This window comes from Dendrobates tinctorius, unplaced genomic scaffold, assembly GCF_039654945.1.
Source record: "Dendrobates tinctorius isolate UK_male_01 unplaced genomic scaffold, ASM3965494v1 ptg000014l, whole genome shotgun sequence".
NCBI lineage: Eukaryota > Metazoa > Chordata > Amphibia > Anura > Dendrobatidae > Dendrobates > Dendrobates tinctorius.
In genome coordinates, this window is record NW_027361682.1 from 30,079,275 (window position 1) to 30,097,797 (window position 18,523).

General features: G+C 43.1%; 1 protein-coding gene across 1 annotated transcript in view; it reads left to right on the forward strand.

Annotated features, from left to right (window-relative positions):
- TTYH2 (tweety family member 2) overlaps window positions 1–17,942 on the forward strand; it is a 112,397-nt gene extending 94,455 nt beyond the window's left edge. The window contains exons 6-14 of the mRNA XM_073560373.1: window positions 808–880; window positions 6,844–6,913; window positions 6,997–7,052; window positions 7,121–7,213; window positions 11,513–11,605; window positions 11,720–11,862; window positions 12,104–12,289; window positions 13,126–13,204; window positions 17,139–17,942. Coding sequence (XP_073416474.1) covers window positions 808–880; window positions 6,844–6,913; window positions 6,997–7,052; window positions 7,121–7,213; window positions 11,513–11,605; window positions 11,720–11,862; window positions 12,104–12,289; window positions 13,126–13,204; window positions 17,139–17,219 — 874 coding nt within the window. The 3' untranslated portion in view covers window positions 17,220–17,942. The remainder of the gene's footprint in view (window positions 1–807; window positions 881–6,843; window positions 6,914–6,996; window positions 7,053–7,120; window positions 7,214–11,512; window positions 11,606–11,719; window positions 11,863–12,103; window positions 12,290–13,125; window positions 13,205–17,138) is intronic.
- The last annotated feature ends 581 nt before the right edge of the window (window positions 17,943–18,523 follow it).

Below are 18,523 nucleotides of genomic sequence, written 5' to 3' on the forward strand. Positions count from 1 at the left end.
AAGAAACCCACTTTCCCCCATTAAAACTCACATTCTGGAAAGCTGACGCATTTTGCACTACTAGACTACTTAAAGGGTTTGTATGGCTTTAAGAAAAAACATGGCTACTTTCTTCCAAATACAGTGCTGCTCTCATCCATGATTTTTAGTGCGTCCCATCCCCCTAGAAAACATGCCTGCTTTTTTTTTTTTTTTTTTTTCTTCAAAACAGTGCCACACCAGTGCACAGGATGTGTGTGATACTGCAGCTCAGCCCCATTTGCTGTAACAGAGCTGAGCTGTAATAGCGGATAGAACCCATGAATAGGTATGATATTTTTGGAAGAAAGCAGCCAAGTTTTCTAATCGTGGAAAACCCCTTTAAATGGACGGGGCTGCAATACCTCACATGGACAGGAGTGGCGCTCTGTCATTTTAATCTGCTACAACCTTTTGAATAGTAGCATAATGCAGATGCCATGACCGCAACAAGGAAGTCTCAAAAAGTCAGAACCAGTTCAATTCTTTGCTTGTCGAGGTCGCAGCAGCTTACGGTGATCTTTCAATGCATGATCTGTACCGCAGCCAAATCGCCGTGTAGCCACAGCCTTACTCTGTTCTGACCAACAGGGGGAAATCTGCTCTGCATGGGATGACTTCCTGGAGGGAGGGTTTGTACACCACAGCCAATCTGGACAGACAGAGCTGCAGTGTAAAGCTTGGTGGAGAAGCAGAGCAGAAGTCCAAGCCTCTGAGTAGACAGTTTATTGGGAAAGATATATAGTAATGCTGTTTTTTTGTTTTTTGTTTTTTTTCTTTGCTTTTTAGGATGTTAAGTTTTGGGCTGATAACTGTAATATTAAGCTGGGCATCCTTAGCTTTGGATACGTCATCCGCGGTGGTAAGTTAACATTTTTTAGTCTTTTTAAATGTTTTCGGTAGCAGATTTTTGCTTTTGATCATTTATATGCTGCAGTAAAGTGTAAAATGTTGGATATTTTGGCCCAGACCGTACACATCTGAGAATCCTGTGCAAAAAAAAAAAACAAGCAAGATTAATCCCAGATCATCAGGAATCTCATAAACTGGAGAGTCCAATAGTCCGGAATTACTCTCGCTTAAAGGGCTTGTGCTGGCAAAAGATGCTTGTGTGATCTGCGCTGGATCCAGGAGGGTGACAGCAGTTGTTTTTTATGGGATTTAAACCCCCCTAGTAACTAACGTTTTACATCCTATCTAAGGATTTTATATGTAACAAAGTGTGGCCAATTCGGAAATGTCAAGAGTTCTAATTTAGTTTTTTTTAATTCTCTCTATATTTAGATAGAGAGGGATCATAATGTGAAAATAATGAAAGAAAATATAACAAAAAAACCTGATATAAAAAAAGTAATTTTCTGATGATACATTCCCTTTAACTTCATCACTCGGATGTCTCCCTGGTATCGGCTCCCCCCAGATTCATCTGCTCCTTCCCAGGGTGGTGAAAGGTCAGCAGCTATTATGGGAGAATCACTTTGTCCTCTCTGGGGAATTGTAAGCGTCCATTTAATTCCAGTCCATCACTCAGTTGAGGTCCTTGATTTTGTCTTTGGGATTATGGAAGACAAGGCTAATAGAAACTGGCAGTCTTTTTTTCTGTTATATATAATTGTTTGTTGTACATACAATGGATATAAAAAGTCTACACACCACTGTTAAAATGCCAGGTTTTGTCATGTAATGAAAAGTTTATTTCATAGTAGTCCATACACTGCTGGAATCATTTACAGTGTTTCTGATTAGCCCCATATAAAAATTAGCTGTTCTAGCAGGATTTTCCTGACATTTTCTTAGTTGAATTTTACATCAAAAGCCATGGTCCGTAAACAGCTTACAACACAGCAAAGGGATCTCATTGTTGAAAGTTATCAGTAAGGAGAAGGGTAAAAAATACATTCTTCCAAAGCATTAGCTAACCCATGGACCGCTGAATACATTAAGAAATAGTTTAAATTTGGCATAACTGTGACATTATCTACAACTGGATTGGTTCGGGAGGCGGCCATGAAGCCTACAGCAACACTAAAGTAGCTGCAGGAATTTCTGGCAAGTACTGGTTGTGTATTAAATGCGACTGCAATCTCATATATTCTTCATATGTCTGGCCTATGAGGTACGGTGGCAAGACGGAAGCTTTTTCTTACTAAGAAAACATCCAGGCCTGGCTATGCTTTGCCAAAATTTACATCAAGTCTGTCAAGAATTTGATGAGACCAAGGTTGAACTCTTGGGCCATAATTCCAAAAGGTATGTTTGAAGCAGATCCAACACTTTGCATCACCAAAAGAACACCATACCCACAGTGAAGCATGGTGCAGACTGCGTTATACTTAAGGGCAGTTTTTCGGCAGCTGGGGCATTAGTCACGTTAGAGTAAATTATGAATAGTTGTAACAAAACCTTCCGGCCTCTGCTAACAAGCAGAAAAGGAATTTCACCTTTTAGCACAACGACCCTTAGCCTACCTGCAAATCAACAAAAGAATGACTTCTCCAGCAGATGAAAGTTTTGGAATGAGCCCAGACCTGAATCCAATTGATAATCTGTGGGCTGCCCTGAAGAGGGCGCTGTACAGAGGAAGATGCTCTCGTAATCTTATAGATTTGGGGCACTACTGCAAGGAAGAGTGGGCATAAATTCAAAGTGCACTTCAGCAAAAAATTAGTATAAGGATGTGAATCTCATCCTCTTCTGACCTATGTCATTATAACGATTCTTCACATCATCGTCTAAGCCCTTTCGTCAGAACAATTCTTCACATCCTCTGACCCGTACCATCAGAACAATTCTTCACATCCTCCTCTGACCCTTTTCAGTGCAACAATTCTTCATATCATCCTCTGCCTCGCTTCATCAGAACAATTCTTCACATCCTCTTCAGACCCCTTTCTTCACAATGATTTCTCATTTCCCTCTCTAACCACTTTCAGCTCACCGATTCTTCAAATCCTTCTCTGATCCCTTTCATCACGATTCTTCACATCCTCCTCTGCCCACTTTCACCAGAATAGTTTTTTACATCCTCTGATTCCAGAATCAGAACGATTCTTCACATCTTCTTCTGACCCCTTTCATCAGAAATATTCTTCAAATCCTCCTCTAACTGATTTCATCAGATCAATTTTTCATATCCATCTCTGATCACCTTCATTAGCGATTCTTCCCATCCTCGTCTGACCCTTTTGTAGATGAGTTTTTTTGCATTTTCATGATCCCCGGTTTCTGAACACTTTTCGTCGATCACCCCTTTATCGCTATACTCTACACAACGTTACACAAGAGAACCCATCAGGTTGTCAGTTTCTGAAATCCTGAATGAAGAGCCGCCGGCATGAGTGGCAGAGTGTAATGTGACCTACAAGGCCAATGTAAGGCAATATATTTTTCCCTTGTTGGACACATGTATATACAGTGCAGAGCGCCCCCCATATGTCCGATAAACTACAGGTGACCTCAGTCTATTGCACTCATCAATCTTTGCGATTTTGATATATAAGGCTGCAAGTAGATAAATAAGATTTACTTTTGGCCCCATCTGGGGCATCATCTTTCTCCCGCATTCCTAAGTGGATCATGTCACCTCAGAGCCACACATCAGAAGCCTTCATAGCCGTAATGAGCCACCACGTGTGTCATGCTCCCCCTCTGGAGACAGCGAGGACCATCTGGGTGAGATGTATTGATTGCACATAAAACCTTGAGCTGGTAACACATTAGTTAGATTATCAATTAACTGATTAGAGCATGGTGACCTTCCCATGTAGCGGCCTCTGTAAAATGCCCACAAGTGCCTGTCATATAGGAACATAATAGTGGTGCTTTAAAAAGTGGGCAAAGCAAGCACTCACACTTTTATTTTTTTTTTTTACCTTTTTTTTCTTTTAATTTTAAACCATATAATATTGCCATATACAAACCTTATAATACCACCATTTCCTATGCTGTAACCAAAATCCAAATAGAATTCTGCCATATACAACCATATAATACTGAAATCATTTGTAGCATCCAAATAATGTCCACATAATGCCGCCATATACAGCCCCTATATCATAACCAGATAATGCCCAACTCATATTCACCATTCAAATATGTTACCGCCTATATAGTCCAAAGCAAAACTTCCACATAAAGCCTTCTTATACAACTTTTAGTGCCAAAATGATGCACAGCATTTAAATAATACCCATAGAATGCAGCCATATAGTGAAAAATTTTTCTCACGTATGTTCCATTTTAATAAAACCTTGTAGTGGCTAAGTGTTATGCCCTGTCCAAATTATACCCACATAATGCATCCCAGAAATTACATCCCTCCACTATACAACCATATAGTTCCCAAATCATATGCAGCATCCAAATACTTCTCCCATAATACTGTCATATAGTCCCAAAAAGATTATTGGTATATACATTCTTATAGTGCTAAATGCATATGCAAATGTGCAGAATATAATACTGCCATATACGTCCCTCATAATAAAACTAAGTAATGCCCAAATCATATGCAGCATCCAAATACCCACATAATGCAGACACAAAATGGTCATATACAACTGTCATAACGCAACCATATACTCTAGTACTCAATTTATCATTCATATAAGGCCTGTTTCACACTTCCGTTTTTTGTCGTCAGTCAAAATCCGCCAATTTTAGAAAAAAACGGATCCGCCAAAAAAGGGGCGGATCCATTTTTCCCCCATAGACTTACAATAGTGGCGGATCTTGACGGACGGTCGTCCGTCCCACCCGTTTTTTGACAGATCCGCCAAGATTTTAGCGGCTCCCGGGCGGATGAGACGGACAATGCAACGTGTTTTTGCCTTGACGGTCCGCTATTTTTAATTGCGCACGCCTGGAAGCTTTTAACCATGAAATGCCGTTTTGGGAGCGGCAAAAATAATTTTTTCTCTCTCTCATCCGTCAAAACAACGGTCCAGTGGCACCCGTTGGTGTCTCAACGGACACGGATCCGTTCTCCGCCTTTTTCACGGATTGCAACTGACAGGAAAAACGTAAGTGTGAAACAGGCCTAAGCCATAATGCAGCCATATAGTGTAAAAACAATTGTCAATTACAATACAAAATACAAACATATTGTACCCAAATCAGCATCTAAATAATGCATACATAATACTGCCATGTAGTGCAGAAACTATACAAACTATATTATAAATTGGCTTATAACACAACCTAGTGTAGTGCCCAAATCATATGCAGCCTCCAAATGCTGTCCACATAATACTGCTATATTGTCCCAAAACATTACCGCCATATTCAGCCTTCATAAGACTGCCATATAGGGAAAATTGTATGTAGCATCAAAATAAAATTGCAGATGAATTCCCAAATTACGGTATATCACCACACTACGGGGTAGAAAACTGTGGCCCCAGAGATTGCTCAATTTGCCACTCCTGTAATCGGGACATCTTGCGTTTGTAAGCCTGTCTGGTTCTCTGCTTGATTGTTCAGTTCTCATTCCACGCATCTGCCCTAAAAGCAAGTTTTCCAGACAAAATAAAATAAAAAGCCCCTACAGTGCCCGTTAAAAAAAAAAAAATATATATATATATATATATATATATATATATATATATATATATATATATATATATATATATATATGAAAACCGTTTTTAAATATCTTATTTCTAGACTGAGATATGTTCAATGGAAGCTGCAGATCTAAAGCCTGAGGCTGCACTACTGAGAGATTCTAATGTCCCCTTCTGATTTCTGCCAAGTTGTCATGGAGACTTTATTTGAAAAGTTGAATCCACACAACTTCTCCATAACCGAGAATCAGAAGAGGACATGTCACCAGAATATCAGTAGTGCAGCCTAAGGCTTTGGGGCCTGTGACTTCAAGTGACTGTATCTCGGCCTATAAATAAGATATTAAGATTCCGTTTTCTCACAATTTTACATTAAAGATCTTTCTAAGATCTTCTAGGCTAAGATCTGATTCACAGAGTCAGTCACATTGTGAATCCGGAACATGACACCCAGCTCGGAGGTGCCCGGAAGTGCGCGTTGGTTGCGGCTGCCCTGAGGGAATCTAATGTCTCAGTGATGGAGGTCGTGTTCTTGCTTTGCCCTGTGGTCTCCGCTTTCGCCCTTCTCTGATTCCTCCAGTCGTTGCTAATTGAATCTCTTGGTTTTCTCGAGCTTCGGCCTTTTCCTGCCGCTTGTTCCCGATTTGCAGATTAGATTCTTGCCTTCATGGTTATGAGGCTGAAAAGAGATTTACCTAAATTAGAGGCAGGTAGGAACGAGTAGTGCTCCTCATTAGGAGGTGGCACACCTCACCGGTCACGGGGAAAATCGATTCTGCGCCATGTACAGGAGTGCACCACATGCAGTGAGCAAGTATGGACTCTTAAAGCGCTCACCACACCTTTTACCAAAGCATAGCTACAGTAAGACCGTTGTTATCTCCTTCCCGCCACAGCAGTTTTTCATTTTTGCACTTTTGTTTTTTTCCTCCTTTTTCCATAACTTTTTTATTTTTCCATTATTATAGCCTTATAATGAGGGCTTTTTTTTGCGGGTCATGTTCTAGCTTTGAATGTCACCCTTTACTTTGCCATATAATATACTGAAAGAAGACTGGAACAAAACTCCAAGTGAGTTGAAATTGAAAAACAAAATTGTTTTACTCCTTTTGTCTTTGACATTCTCTTTGGTAAAAAATGAGCTCACCCTTTTGGCTCAACCCTTTGTATTAATGGTGGCCATTTTGGCTGGCGCTCAGCTTTCCTGGAGGGCACTGCCCTAATTGAAGCTAGCATTAACCCCTTATACTTTGTCTTGTAGGGCACCAGTGATTTCTGTGTGGCACCTGACAAATTCATCATGAACATGACGCAAGATCAAATCAGTGCAGGTAGCGTCCTCCTCCCGAGCGGCCACACATGGTTGCGAGGATGTCTCACCCATGATGCCTATATATTGTGTCTGTCTTTGCAGAAGTCGTCCATTATTACTTGTACTGCAGCCAGAGTCTGAAGAATCCCTTCCAGCAGGTACGACCCCGGATGGTACGTTACTATACAGCTGCCTAAACATTGCACTTACCGATCCCTCCTTCCAGGCCCTGAATGTCTTCCAGAAGTCGCTGACCACCATGCAGATCCAGATACAAGGTTTACTTCAGTTTGCCGTGCCCATATTTCCTACTGCCCAGGTAAGATGAGCAAGATTGACTCTCACATCATGGGGTTTCTTCCTCCTGGCAGAGACCTTGTTTTTTCCCATGAACAATCACATTGACTGTAAAATGGCTTCCATTAAGCAGTGGAGTCTCAGTGAGAACCAGTCCCACCCTAGAAGAATGATTTTCTAACGACTGATGGTGATCTTTTTAGCTGCATAATTCTGACTGTGTGCAATCACCACTAGGGGGAGCTAATGGATGCTGGTAGTAATGGGAACTCTATAAATTTATATCCATGAGGGCTCCCCCTTCAGGTTACTATAGGATATTGCCATTATGTTGTGTCGGCAAAAACCAGGCAGACATGCTCCGTACCTGGGCTTCTTTCACCATGAGTCCTCCAGCGTTTTTGTCTAACCAGTTTTCACAAAGCCATGGAAATCAGTGTGTTCTCTGGGAAAGTTTCTAAGCCTTCCCCACCACAGCCAATTTTTATCTTTCATATTTTCCTCCCATTCTTCCAATAATCATAACTTTTATATTTTCCTGTCGACACAGACATTTGTGGACTTGTTTTTATTCCCGGCAGAGTTGTAGTATATAACGCATTTTATTGTATAATGTACTGGAAAATGAGGGGAATAGAAAAACAATTTCACCATTGTTTTTTGTGGGGTTTTTTTGCGGCATTCATTGGGAAATTAAAAAAAAAAAAAAAAAAATGGAAGCTGGTCATATGATTCTCCAGATCAGTAGGATTCCAGCAATGCCAGGCAAATAAAAAATATACAGTTGTGTGGAAAAGGTCTTTATTATTAAGGGAATCTGTCAACTCATTTTTCCCCTATGAGATGCGGCCACCGCCATCAGTGGCTTATCTACAGCATTCTGTAATGCTGTAGATAAGCCCCTGATGTAACCTGAAAGCGTTCGGTCCGATGGGTGTCGCGGTCCGGCGCCTCCCATCTTCTAGCAATGACATCATCCTTCTTGCTTCCTGTTGCGCTCCTGCGCAGTTGTAATTCTCTGCCCTGTTGAGGACAGAGTAAAGATATGCAAAACACAAGCCGCGGAGACACCATCACATGTTTCTCAACGCAGGGATTCTAGCGTAAAGCCCCCATCCCTTATGGGAAATATGTAAAAATATGCAAAACACAAGCGGCGGAGACACCATCACATGTTTCTCAACACAAGCAATGACCAGCCAGGTCTTTCCCCGGGAAGGAACAACCATGGGAAGGGCAGTCTCCAGTGAAGGAAACCACCTATGCCAAAACATGGTATCCATCCACAGACAGCTGTTTCGGGGTATTGCCCCTCATCAGTGTGGAGTAGGAAATTGGCCAGTAGGAGCAATGCCTAGTAGAAGACTGTGAAAAATGAGGATGAATGAACTCATGGAGATCAACATCCAACTCTGCGGAGACACCATCACATGTTTCTCAACGCAGTCTGTCTGTGGATGGATACCATGTTTTGGCATAGGTGGTTTCCTTCATTGGAGACTGCCCTTCCCATGGTTGTTCCTTCCCGGGGAAAGACCTGGCTAGTCATTGCTTGCGTTGAGAAACATGTGATGGTGTCTCCGCCGCTTGTGTTTTGCATATTTTTACATATTTCCCATAAGGGATGGGGGCTTTGCTCTAGAATCACTGCAACATGTGATGGTGTCTCCGCAGTGTTGGATGTTGATCTCCATGAGTTCATTCATCCTCATTTTTCGAGGACAGAGTAAAGTACTGCAGTGCGCAGGCTCCAGGAAAGGTCAGAGAGGTCCGATGCCTGCGCACTGCAGTACTTTACTCTGCCCTCAACAGGGCAGAGAATTACGCCTGCGCAGAAGCCGTGACAGGAAGCAAGAACGATGACGTCATCGCTAGAAGATGGGAGGCGACGGACCGCGACACCCACCGGACCGCCCTCCCCCGGTGAGTATAATATAACTCTCGTTTTTCTTCTCTTTCAGGTTACAGGTTACATCAGGGGCTTATCTACAGCATTACAGAATTCTGTAGATAAGCCCCTGATGGCGGTGGCCGCATCTCATAGGGGAAAAATAAGGTGACAGATTCCCTTTAAGGGAATAATAAATCCAAACCTACAGAGTCCTGTGTGAAAAAGTGATTGCCCCCTCAACCTAATACCTGGCTGGGCAACACTTAGCAGTATCAACTGCAATCAAGCATTTGCAATAACTGGCAATGAGTCTTTTACAACGCTCTGGAGGAATTTTATCCCACTCATCTTTGCAGAATAGTTGTAATTTAGCCACATTGTAGGGTTTTCGAGCATGAACCGTCTTTTTAAGGTCATGCCATAGCATCTCTATGGGGTTAAGGTCAGGACTTTGACTAGACCACTCCAAAGTCTTAATTTTGTTTTTCTTAAGCCATTCAGAGGTGGACTTGCTGGTGTGTTTTGGATCATTGTCTTGCTACATAACCCAAGTGTGCTTCAACTTGAGGTCACAAACAGATGGCCGGACATTCTCCTTCAGGAATTTTTGGTAGACAGCAGAATTCATGGTTCCATTTACCACAACAAGTCTCCCAGGTCCTGAAGCAGCAAAATATTCCCAGACCATACCGTCATACCACCACCACCATATTTTTCTGTTGATATAATGTTCCTTTTCTGAAATGATGTTACTTCTACTTTTGTCTTGTCAGCGCTGCATGCACACAAACACCCTCCTCTCTGCTACATACAGACAAACACGCCCCTCTTTGCTACACACACACACCCAGCTCCACTTCATGCGTGCGCACACACTCCCAGCTCCACTTCATGCGTGCGCACACACTCCCAGCTCCACTTCATGCGTGCACACACACACTCCCAGCTCCACTTCATGCGTGCGCACACACACACACCCAGCACTATTACATACACACACACAGCTCTGCTATACTTCCTATAAATGTAAGGAGAAGACCTGGACCAGACCTACCTACTCCGTGACGGATGCAGAACTGTCGGGGCTGTCACCCAGGTTTCACGGGGAAAGCTTAAGGCCCCAGACCGACCTCTACACCTAGGAGTAGGGGGCGTGGCTAAGGTAAAAGGGCAACAGCGCGCAGAAAATCAGTTAGTTGCCGCAGGAACGTGCATTGCGCAGGAAGGCAGTGTCAGGGCTTCTGCAAATAAACCAACTGCCAGAGTGGGCCAAATCGAGCAGAGGCAAAAAGCTGCTAACAAAGTCTGCCGACAAAGACGTACCCGGTCCACGCTGACCGTGAGTGACAGGACGCCCAGTCAGGACATCAGTGCGCGCGTGCACCGACTGGAAAATTGGGACACCCCCTGTGAGGGGTTTCCCTTATTAGTCGAGTCGCTTGTTGTCCCTGTACGCCGACAGGAGGAAAAACTGCTCTGTCCGGCTCATCGTATCCTGACAAACCGACCAGACCATGAGGAATCACCGTCGCCACCAGGAGCCAAGACGTCATCTTTTACAGGACTACACCGGACCATGAGGAATCACCGCCGCCGCAAGGATCCAGGACGCCATCTTTTCCAGGACCATACCGGACCCCATACGCACCGCTGCTCTGGTGCCAATGTCCACATCCTGAACTAACTGAATTCTGAAGTCGTCTGACTGATAAGTTTGCTATTCTTGGACTTCCTACCCTATTCTTCACAACCGTTTCCCCTGAGTTACGCCCCCTGTGTTCCTTTATACTGTTTTCCCTGTTTTCTCCCTGCGAGGAGTATACCTGTTAAATTAAACCCCACGTTACCCCTTTGCTCTGCTCCGACCTGTTACTGCATCTTAGTACCTGCTCACATACACACAGCTCTGGTACACACACAGCTCTGCTGCATTCATACTCACACACACCCAGCCTTCTGCACATACAGGGTATACATTATCACATTTTGAAGATCTCTCCAGGCATATGACTGATCACATGAAATCAGCTGGTCATGACCTGCATCATCTATACAGGTTTAATGGTGGGCATGTCCCACCCTCTCTGGCCCTTCACCAACCAGAGTGATTAGTGTTGGGCCAGAGGGGAGAGAGCTGTGTCACTCCTCCACACAATGCCGCATCAGAGGACCTCCGAACTCCAAACATTTTTTTTAAGCCAAAATTTCTTGCTAAAATGTGTTTTATAGTAAAACAAAATGTGGTACGCAGCCAACCGCCTTGTGGGGCCTGACACCGCCGGGGGTATCGGTAATGCATTTACTGATACCACTCTGTGAAATCCTCCTGTATCTCGCATTAACCACTGTATATTTGCATGAAAATACAGTTGTTATTCCTGACACAATCCAGAAAAATACTCACCGTGCCATTTCTCCCCCTTCTTCCAGAAAGATCTGCAGGGCATCCAGCTGCTTCTGAACACGTCCGAGTCTAATCTGCACCAGCTTACTGCTCTGCTGGACTGCCGGGGTCTGCACAAAGTACGGGGAAGGGGCAGCGTCATCATCTCACACATCCATCTGTTTTGTAAAACTATGTGACTTCCATTGATCTGGAATATCTGATAATCCAGCAATTTTTTGTCTCACTCTCAGGATTATTTGGAAGCTCTTATTGGCATCTGTTATGACGGGGTTGAAGGACTACTTTATCTCGGCCTCTTCTCACTCCTGGCAGCATTTGCCTTCACCGCCATGATATGTGCCATGCCACAAGCCTGGAAGCATTTAGTCGCAAGGTGAGCTTTAGAATTGGCTGCATGTCATGTATCCCCTCCTATAGGCGGAATATGGGCGCTGTTTATAGCAGACTGTATACTTCCCGACGGCCCAGGATGTGCAGTGCCGTACCGCAGAGCTTGCAATCTGTTATCATCGCAGTTGCAGACTTTCTTTGCTATTAATAATAGTGCAGTGACGCTGGCACTCAAGGAGCAATACAATTTAAATTTATAATAATCCCATATGTTTGCATTTCAGGGACCGAGATTACAACGACATTGACGAGGAAGATCCCTTTAACCCTCAGGCACGTCGTATAGCGGTGCACAACCCCAACCGGGCGCAGATGCGGAGCTTCTGCAGCTACAGCAGCAGCCTGGGCAGCCAGGCCAGTCTACACCCGCCGGGCCAAACCATCTCCAATGCCCCTGTTGCAGAATACATGTAAGTAGTTGATTGCAAAAGGTACAGTCAGATGTAGCAGAGCTGATTTTGTCAAGTGATAAAACTCCTTTTAAGATTGTACGTGGGGCATAGCTGGATGGCAGTCTACCTATGCACGTGCCTTGGGTGCGGCGTGTCAGAGGGAAGCTTTGCTAAGGGTATTTATGTACATACAACATTAATCGCGCCAAACAATCAGTGATCAAACCTAGCAAGTGTTCAGTCCCCCTGCAGTGCCACCACTGGAGAGATACAGCATTGCACTGCACATACTGAAATTCATGGGCAGTCTTTGTGATGCCCAGAAAGGCCAGGTCCACGAGAGCAAGTGACGATCTTCTTGCTGACTGTGCTTCTTGGTCAATAATTGAGGGTCTTAAGGGTTTGTACTCTCAACTATGAAGGCGGTTTTCCAGTTTCAAAATACTTCTCAGCTACAATTTGTTTATTAAAGGGGGAAATGTTTACACACCCTCCCTGGTCCAGCACTGCATGTCCACTGCTGCTCCCAGTGTCTATTGCCAGCACTGCAGCCAATCACTGAGCTCAGCAGGTCTGCACAAGCCACTGAGCTTACTTGATTGGCTAAGGCGCTGCAGACAGTAATAGGCGAGGCAGAAATGTAATGCTGGACCCGGGGAGGGTGAATAAAGTACATATTTGTTTGTTAGGGTTTTCTTTTTAATTGCAGCCGTGGGACAGTGGTTTTGTGAAACCAAAAAATCCCTTTAACTCATTACATGTAATAGGGGACTTGAACACCAACTTAGATGTACTGATTGCTCCTCACTTTACACTTTCTGCGTAACTTAACCCACGTTTCTTCTTTCTTAAAGGAACCAGGCAGCTTTGTTTGGTGGTAATCCCCGCTACGAGAACGTTCCACTGATCGGGAGAGGATCGCCCCCACCCACGGTACGCTGGGCCTCCGAATCCAAATCCTTCTTATAGCCGACTGCCTAAAATGGTCATTGGAAGCAATACAGGACAGCAGCGACTTGACTGTCATAGCCCTTTAATTAAATACCCTGACCATGGCAGAACGGCTTGATGGCACCCCCCCTTGGCACCTAGACAGTCTATGCCACTGCAATAATTGCAATAAATATATTTATAGTTTAGGTTGTGGCCACTCTGCGACTTTTTATAGCTTTACTGATTGATTTTAACTATTTTTCTACAGCTGCAGTATAAAGCAAGACTGCAAATGCCACTTAGTAGTTAAAATCAATCAGTAACACTACAAAAAGTCACAGTGTAGCCCAGGTCTTATTATGATCAAGAAAATATTGCTGCTTTCTAACAAAATATAGCACCTCTCTTGTCCAGAGGCTAAGTGTGGTATTGCAGCGAAGCCAAATTCATGTAAACAGGATTGTGGTGCAATACCACTCACAACCTAAAACAAGAGTGGCGCTATTTTTATGAAAAGAAGCTGACATGTTTTTCTAATCACACATAGTCCCCTTTAAGTTTTTAATTTAAGATTTATTTTGTGTTGGGACCCCAGTTTTGTGATCAGATGGGTCTGTTTCTCTTTTGTTGTTTTGATAGTAAGCAATAATCGGGTAGCGATAAAGCAATAAAAGCTCAGTGGCCAAACTATGTAGGAGTAGAAGCAACATGTGCCAATATCATTAGGTGACGATTACAGTACTATCCTGAAACTGCCTGCATGTGTGCCCAAATGAGCCTCCCCTTCCCACCCTTCTATAGTATCTCATGCGTCATATTACACAGACTATTCTACTCTATGGAGAAGGGATGAGTGAAGAGTAAAGTGGAGATGGAGAAAACAAGCAAGGGAGATGCAGAAATATCAAATTTAGCTTTGTAACAGGTCTTTTACGTCATCCAGAGCTGGATTCACATCTACACTGCTCAGTACTGCCATATAATTTCCTCCTCCTACTGTTGTTTCTATGATGGCTAAGGAATCAAGAGCAGAACTCCTTCTCTGTGTGTTGTGCTGTCTATAGTTTCCACCCACCAGCTCTCAGTCGATTGCAAATTAAGTGATAGGGCGTGCCATGGGGAAATGGGTGAAAATGCAGAATACAAATCGTCCAATGGTGTTATTTGTCATGTACATACACAGGGCAACATATTCTTAAGTTACTTGAAATTTTAGTTAACTTTTAAGCTTGCCGTACATTTTAGATAGTTGTGAGCCAAACACTTATTCAGCTGAGAACTATTGCTCCTGATTTTCCCCATAGACATTCACATTTTGCCATTTTGAGTGAGAAAAGGGAAAAACTGCTACCGGGCACTTCTGGCAGCAGCTTTTCTCTCCTCGGACCGAAAGAATCAGGCAAATCAAACTTCCTGATCCTTTTTTTTTTTTTTTTTTTCTTACCACAACATCCGCCTTTCGGGAAAGGTCAGAGTACATTGGTCGCAGTAAAGGAGGTGTAAAGTAAGTAATGGGGTTTAAAGAGATATCACACCTGATTACAGAAAATCTGAGGAATGTGTTTGAGCACTGCTAAGCCTGGCCTTAGCAAATCTGTTCCTCCGGATTCCCACATAGACACGCACATTTGACCACTCTGATTGGGGAGATTGAAATAAGCCTCTGCCAGATACCTCTGGCATCCGCTTTTCTCACCTAAGAATAAACGGATGGGACATGTTGAAATCAATGTGCCTGATCCTTCTTTTTCCCTTGGCATCTGCCAGAGTACACTTGTCTCAGTAAAAAAAGGTATAGAGGAATGAGTAGGGTTTAAAGCTACTCCACAAATCTGATGAAATACGCTGTGATAGGAGGAGGAATGTGGTTGAGTCTAGCCAAGCGTAGCCTCAGTTCAGTCCAGACTAGTAGCTATAGATATTCCTCCTGACAATATAGCAACGAGTCAGTCTCAAATTCATAGACTGACCCTGTAGAGCAGCATGGCTGCTGTCACATGACACTCCACATCTCAGCCGACATTAGTAATCATATTTTTCAGAAAACACATGAAGGTGACTAACCTCTTAAACCAACAAAAATAATGGCGATTAACCATGGATGTGTAATGTAGGTGCCAAAAATTCTGTTTAAAAGGCCTTTTAGTAAAATACTGGATTTTTTAAATCATTTTGCTCACCGCTCGCACTTTTATATTCCTCCTGCTAATCCATCTTTTGTTTTTGCATGCTTGTTTTGGAGCTTTGTAATGTTAAAAAAAAAAACGTAAGTTGTATCACTTTGTGTAATGTGAATCTGTTCCCTCACTCCCCCTGTCCTACCATCCATCCCCCCTCAGTCTCTTCATAACCATCTTGACTGATGGGAACCCAGTGCCAGCATTGGAGCTCCATTTGTGTGTTATACACAACTCCTAATCCAGATAGATTATCAAATTCTGTCTGCCGGTGGCTGCCACTAGGAGGAGCTCACTGCATACACAGCTATACAGTTCTGTGGTAGCAGTAGGAATCATTAGCAGCAGCTCCCCCTAGTGGAGTCTTCACAGGAAATGTACCTGAATCTTCTGGGAGACCCCCAGACAAATATGCTTCAACATATACCTGTGCATCTAGCAGATCACTGGTTATACATAGGGCTGCACCCTTGATTTCCTGAAGATGATTACTGAGTGCTTTCTGTGGCCTTGGGTGTTTTCTCAGCCCTGACAGTACAGCAGAAGCTTCTACACAAAGGACTTCCTTCCCATCACCTCCTGTTCATTAGCCGCTCCATTAAATATATAGGACATTTAAGTGCTGTGGTTTTCCCAGGGTTAGAGACAGAATTACACAGCTAAGTAGCATGTAGTGTACCAAGGTCTGAAGCCCAAACCAATCAGCCCCCTCCCCCACACTGTGGTGCATTAATATATAGTTAGGCCGGAGATGAGGCTAGTGTAATAAGGAGGGAGGCTACTCCACCATCACTACATCAGCAGGATGGGTTTGGAAACAGCGGGGGTCATGGTGTGAATCGCATCTTGTCATAGTGAGGGAGATCACACAAAATATTAATTGCAAGTCCCGTCCCCTGTATTTAAGTTAGCTCTTACATTAGCAGTGATGTACACACCCTAGGGGCATGGCACACCACCATTAAGGTGGTTGAGGGCCTAGCACTAAACTGCTTCCCTTGCTTGCTGTGAGCCACCCCTAGTTGGAGCTCTTGAAAATTCTTCTTTTCTTGGTTTATGTGAGCCACCACTAGGGGGAGCTCACTAAAATGCTTCTCCAGCTTGGTGTGCGCCACCACTAGGGGGAGCTCACTAAAATACTTTTCCTGCTTGCTGTGCGCCACCACAAGGGGTAGCTCGCTAAATTGATTTTCCTACTTGTTGTGCCTGTGAGCCATCATTAGGATTTGCTCACATAAATGCTTATCTGAGCCACCACTAGGTGGAGTACATTGAACTGCTAATCTTGCTTGCTGTGAGCCACCACTAGGGGCAGTTCACATAATTGCTTCCTCTGTTTGCTGTGAGCCACCACTAGGTGAGCTCAAAGAACTGCTTCGTTAAACTATTTCCCCTGCTTTCTTTGAGCCACCTTTAGAGGGAACTCAAAGAATTGCTTCCTCTGCTTACTGTAAGCCACCACTAGGGGGAGTTCACTGCATACAGATGTCTATTTCTCCCATTTCATACTAGCTCCCTATGCAGTGAGCTCCCCCTGGTGGTAGCAGAATTCAGACATCATTAGATTAGTTAGGTCTAGTAGATTTGGTAGCGTTCTTAGTGGGGGTTTGGGCCCTATTTTGAGTTTGAGTTCTGTGCCCCTCATATCTGAAGAATCATTACTCTCATGGTCTCTGTATACGCTCCCCTGTCGCTGTATACATGTCTGTATGTCATATCTTGATTTCACCTGATTCTCATTCTATTTCTTTTTCAAGTATTCTCCCAGTATGAGGGCCACCTATCTCTCCGTCACCGAGGAGCCATCCAGTATTTATGGCAATGAGTATCCAGCTTAGATAAACTTTTCTGCCAGTGTCTGCGGATGACTCTCCTCCTGTCAAGATGTAATGGAAAAAGACACGATCAGAAATGCTTGGCTGATAAAGGGGAGTAATAGCACTCAGGTCTACCGGAATAAAGGAAAACCCTCTCCTGCAGAGGAAAAAGGGGCCTGGACTACGGCCATCGACACAAGAGAAATGCCATATAAGAATTTTAAGCTTGAAATTGGGGTGTAGAATTTTTTGGAAGGGTAGAGTGAGACTATGCCTTCCCAATTTCTCAGATATTGGCCCAGAGAATACGAGAATAGTAGTACTACAACTCCTTGTAGGTTTGTAAATCCACCTTGCCCTAAAGTAGTTATTAAAAAGTGGTTTGACACATTGGTTCCATCTGCTGGCCGACTGGTGTAACAGCATTGAACTATTTTTTTTTTTTTCTATTAAGTCTAAGTTCATATCAGTATTGCAGGGGCTTAGGAAACCCCAAACTGATGTATATTAAAACATATGAATGCATTACACTGTGTTTTCTATGTACATCATCATCACCCACTGGGTTTTTACTATATCCGCTGATATGGGTGTATAGACTGATCTATGGTGACTACTTGTATTGTTTTTACTTGTTTAAAAAAATGTTGCCCAATTTTTTGGGGCACTTGCTTTATTTTTTATTACGTGCAACTTGTCTTTCTTCCAGCCCCTGGAAATAAACTGCTTAAGAACTGAATATAATATTGCCTGTGGTTATTTAATGGCAGGGTAGGGGTCCAATAACTTGATAAAAATTTGAGCTGCAGTACTTGACATGGCCTGTGAGTCAGTGTGATGCTGTATCTGGGGAAAAAGTAATCTTATGCATTCCCTTTAAGGGGAACTCCGTGTACACTATATATTGGTATCCTACACATATGTATACATCTTTGAGATAAATAATAGACATTTTGTAAAAATCTAATAATGTACACAAGAATTTATTTTATCATTGTCATTCTCACTCCCATCGTGCCTCAGCACAAATTTCTCTGAAACTGAGCTAGGATGGCATAGTTATCCACATATTCCAATATGTGCCCTGCAATTCTTCATTTTTCCTCTAGGTGCACTGTTATAAAAAAATGAAACGCCAAATCTGATGACAAAATCTAGGTGGCGCTGTTCTATCACTATTTGTGAATTCTATATTCTTCTGAATTCTACATATTTATAATAATAATACATTTTATTTCTATAGCGCCGACATATTCCGCAGCACTTTACATTTCAGAGGGGACTTGTACAGACAATAGACATTACAGCATAACAATAATCACATA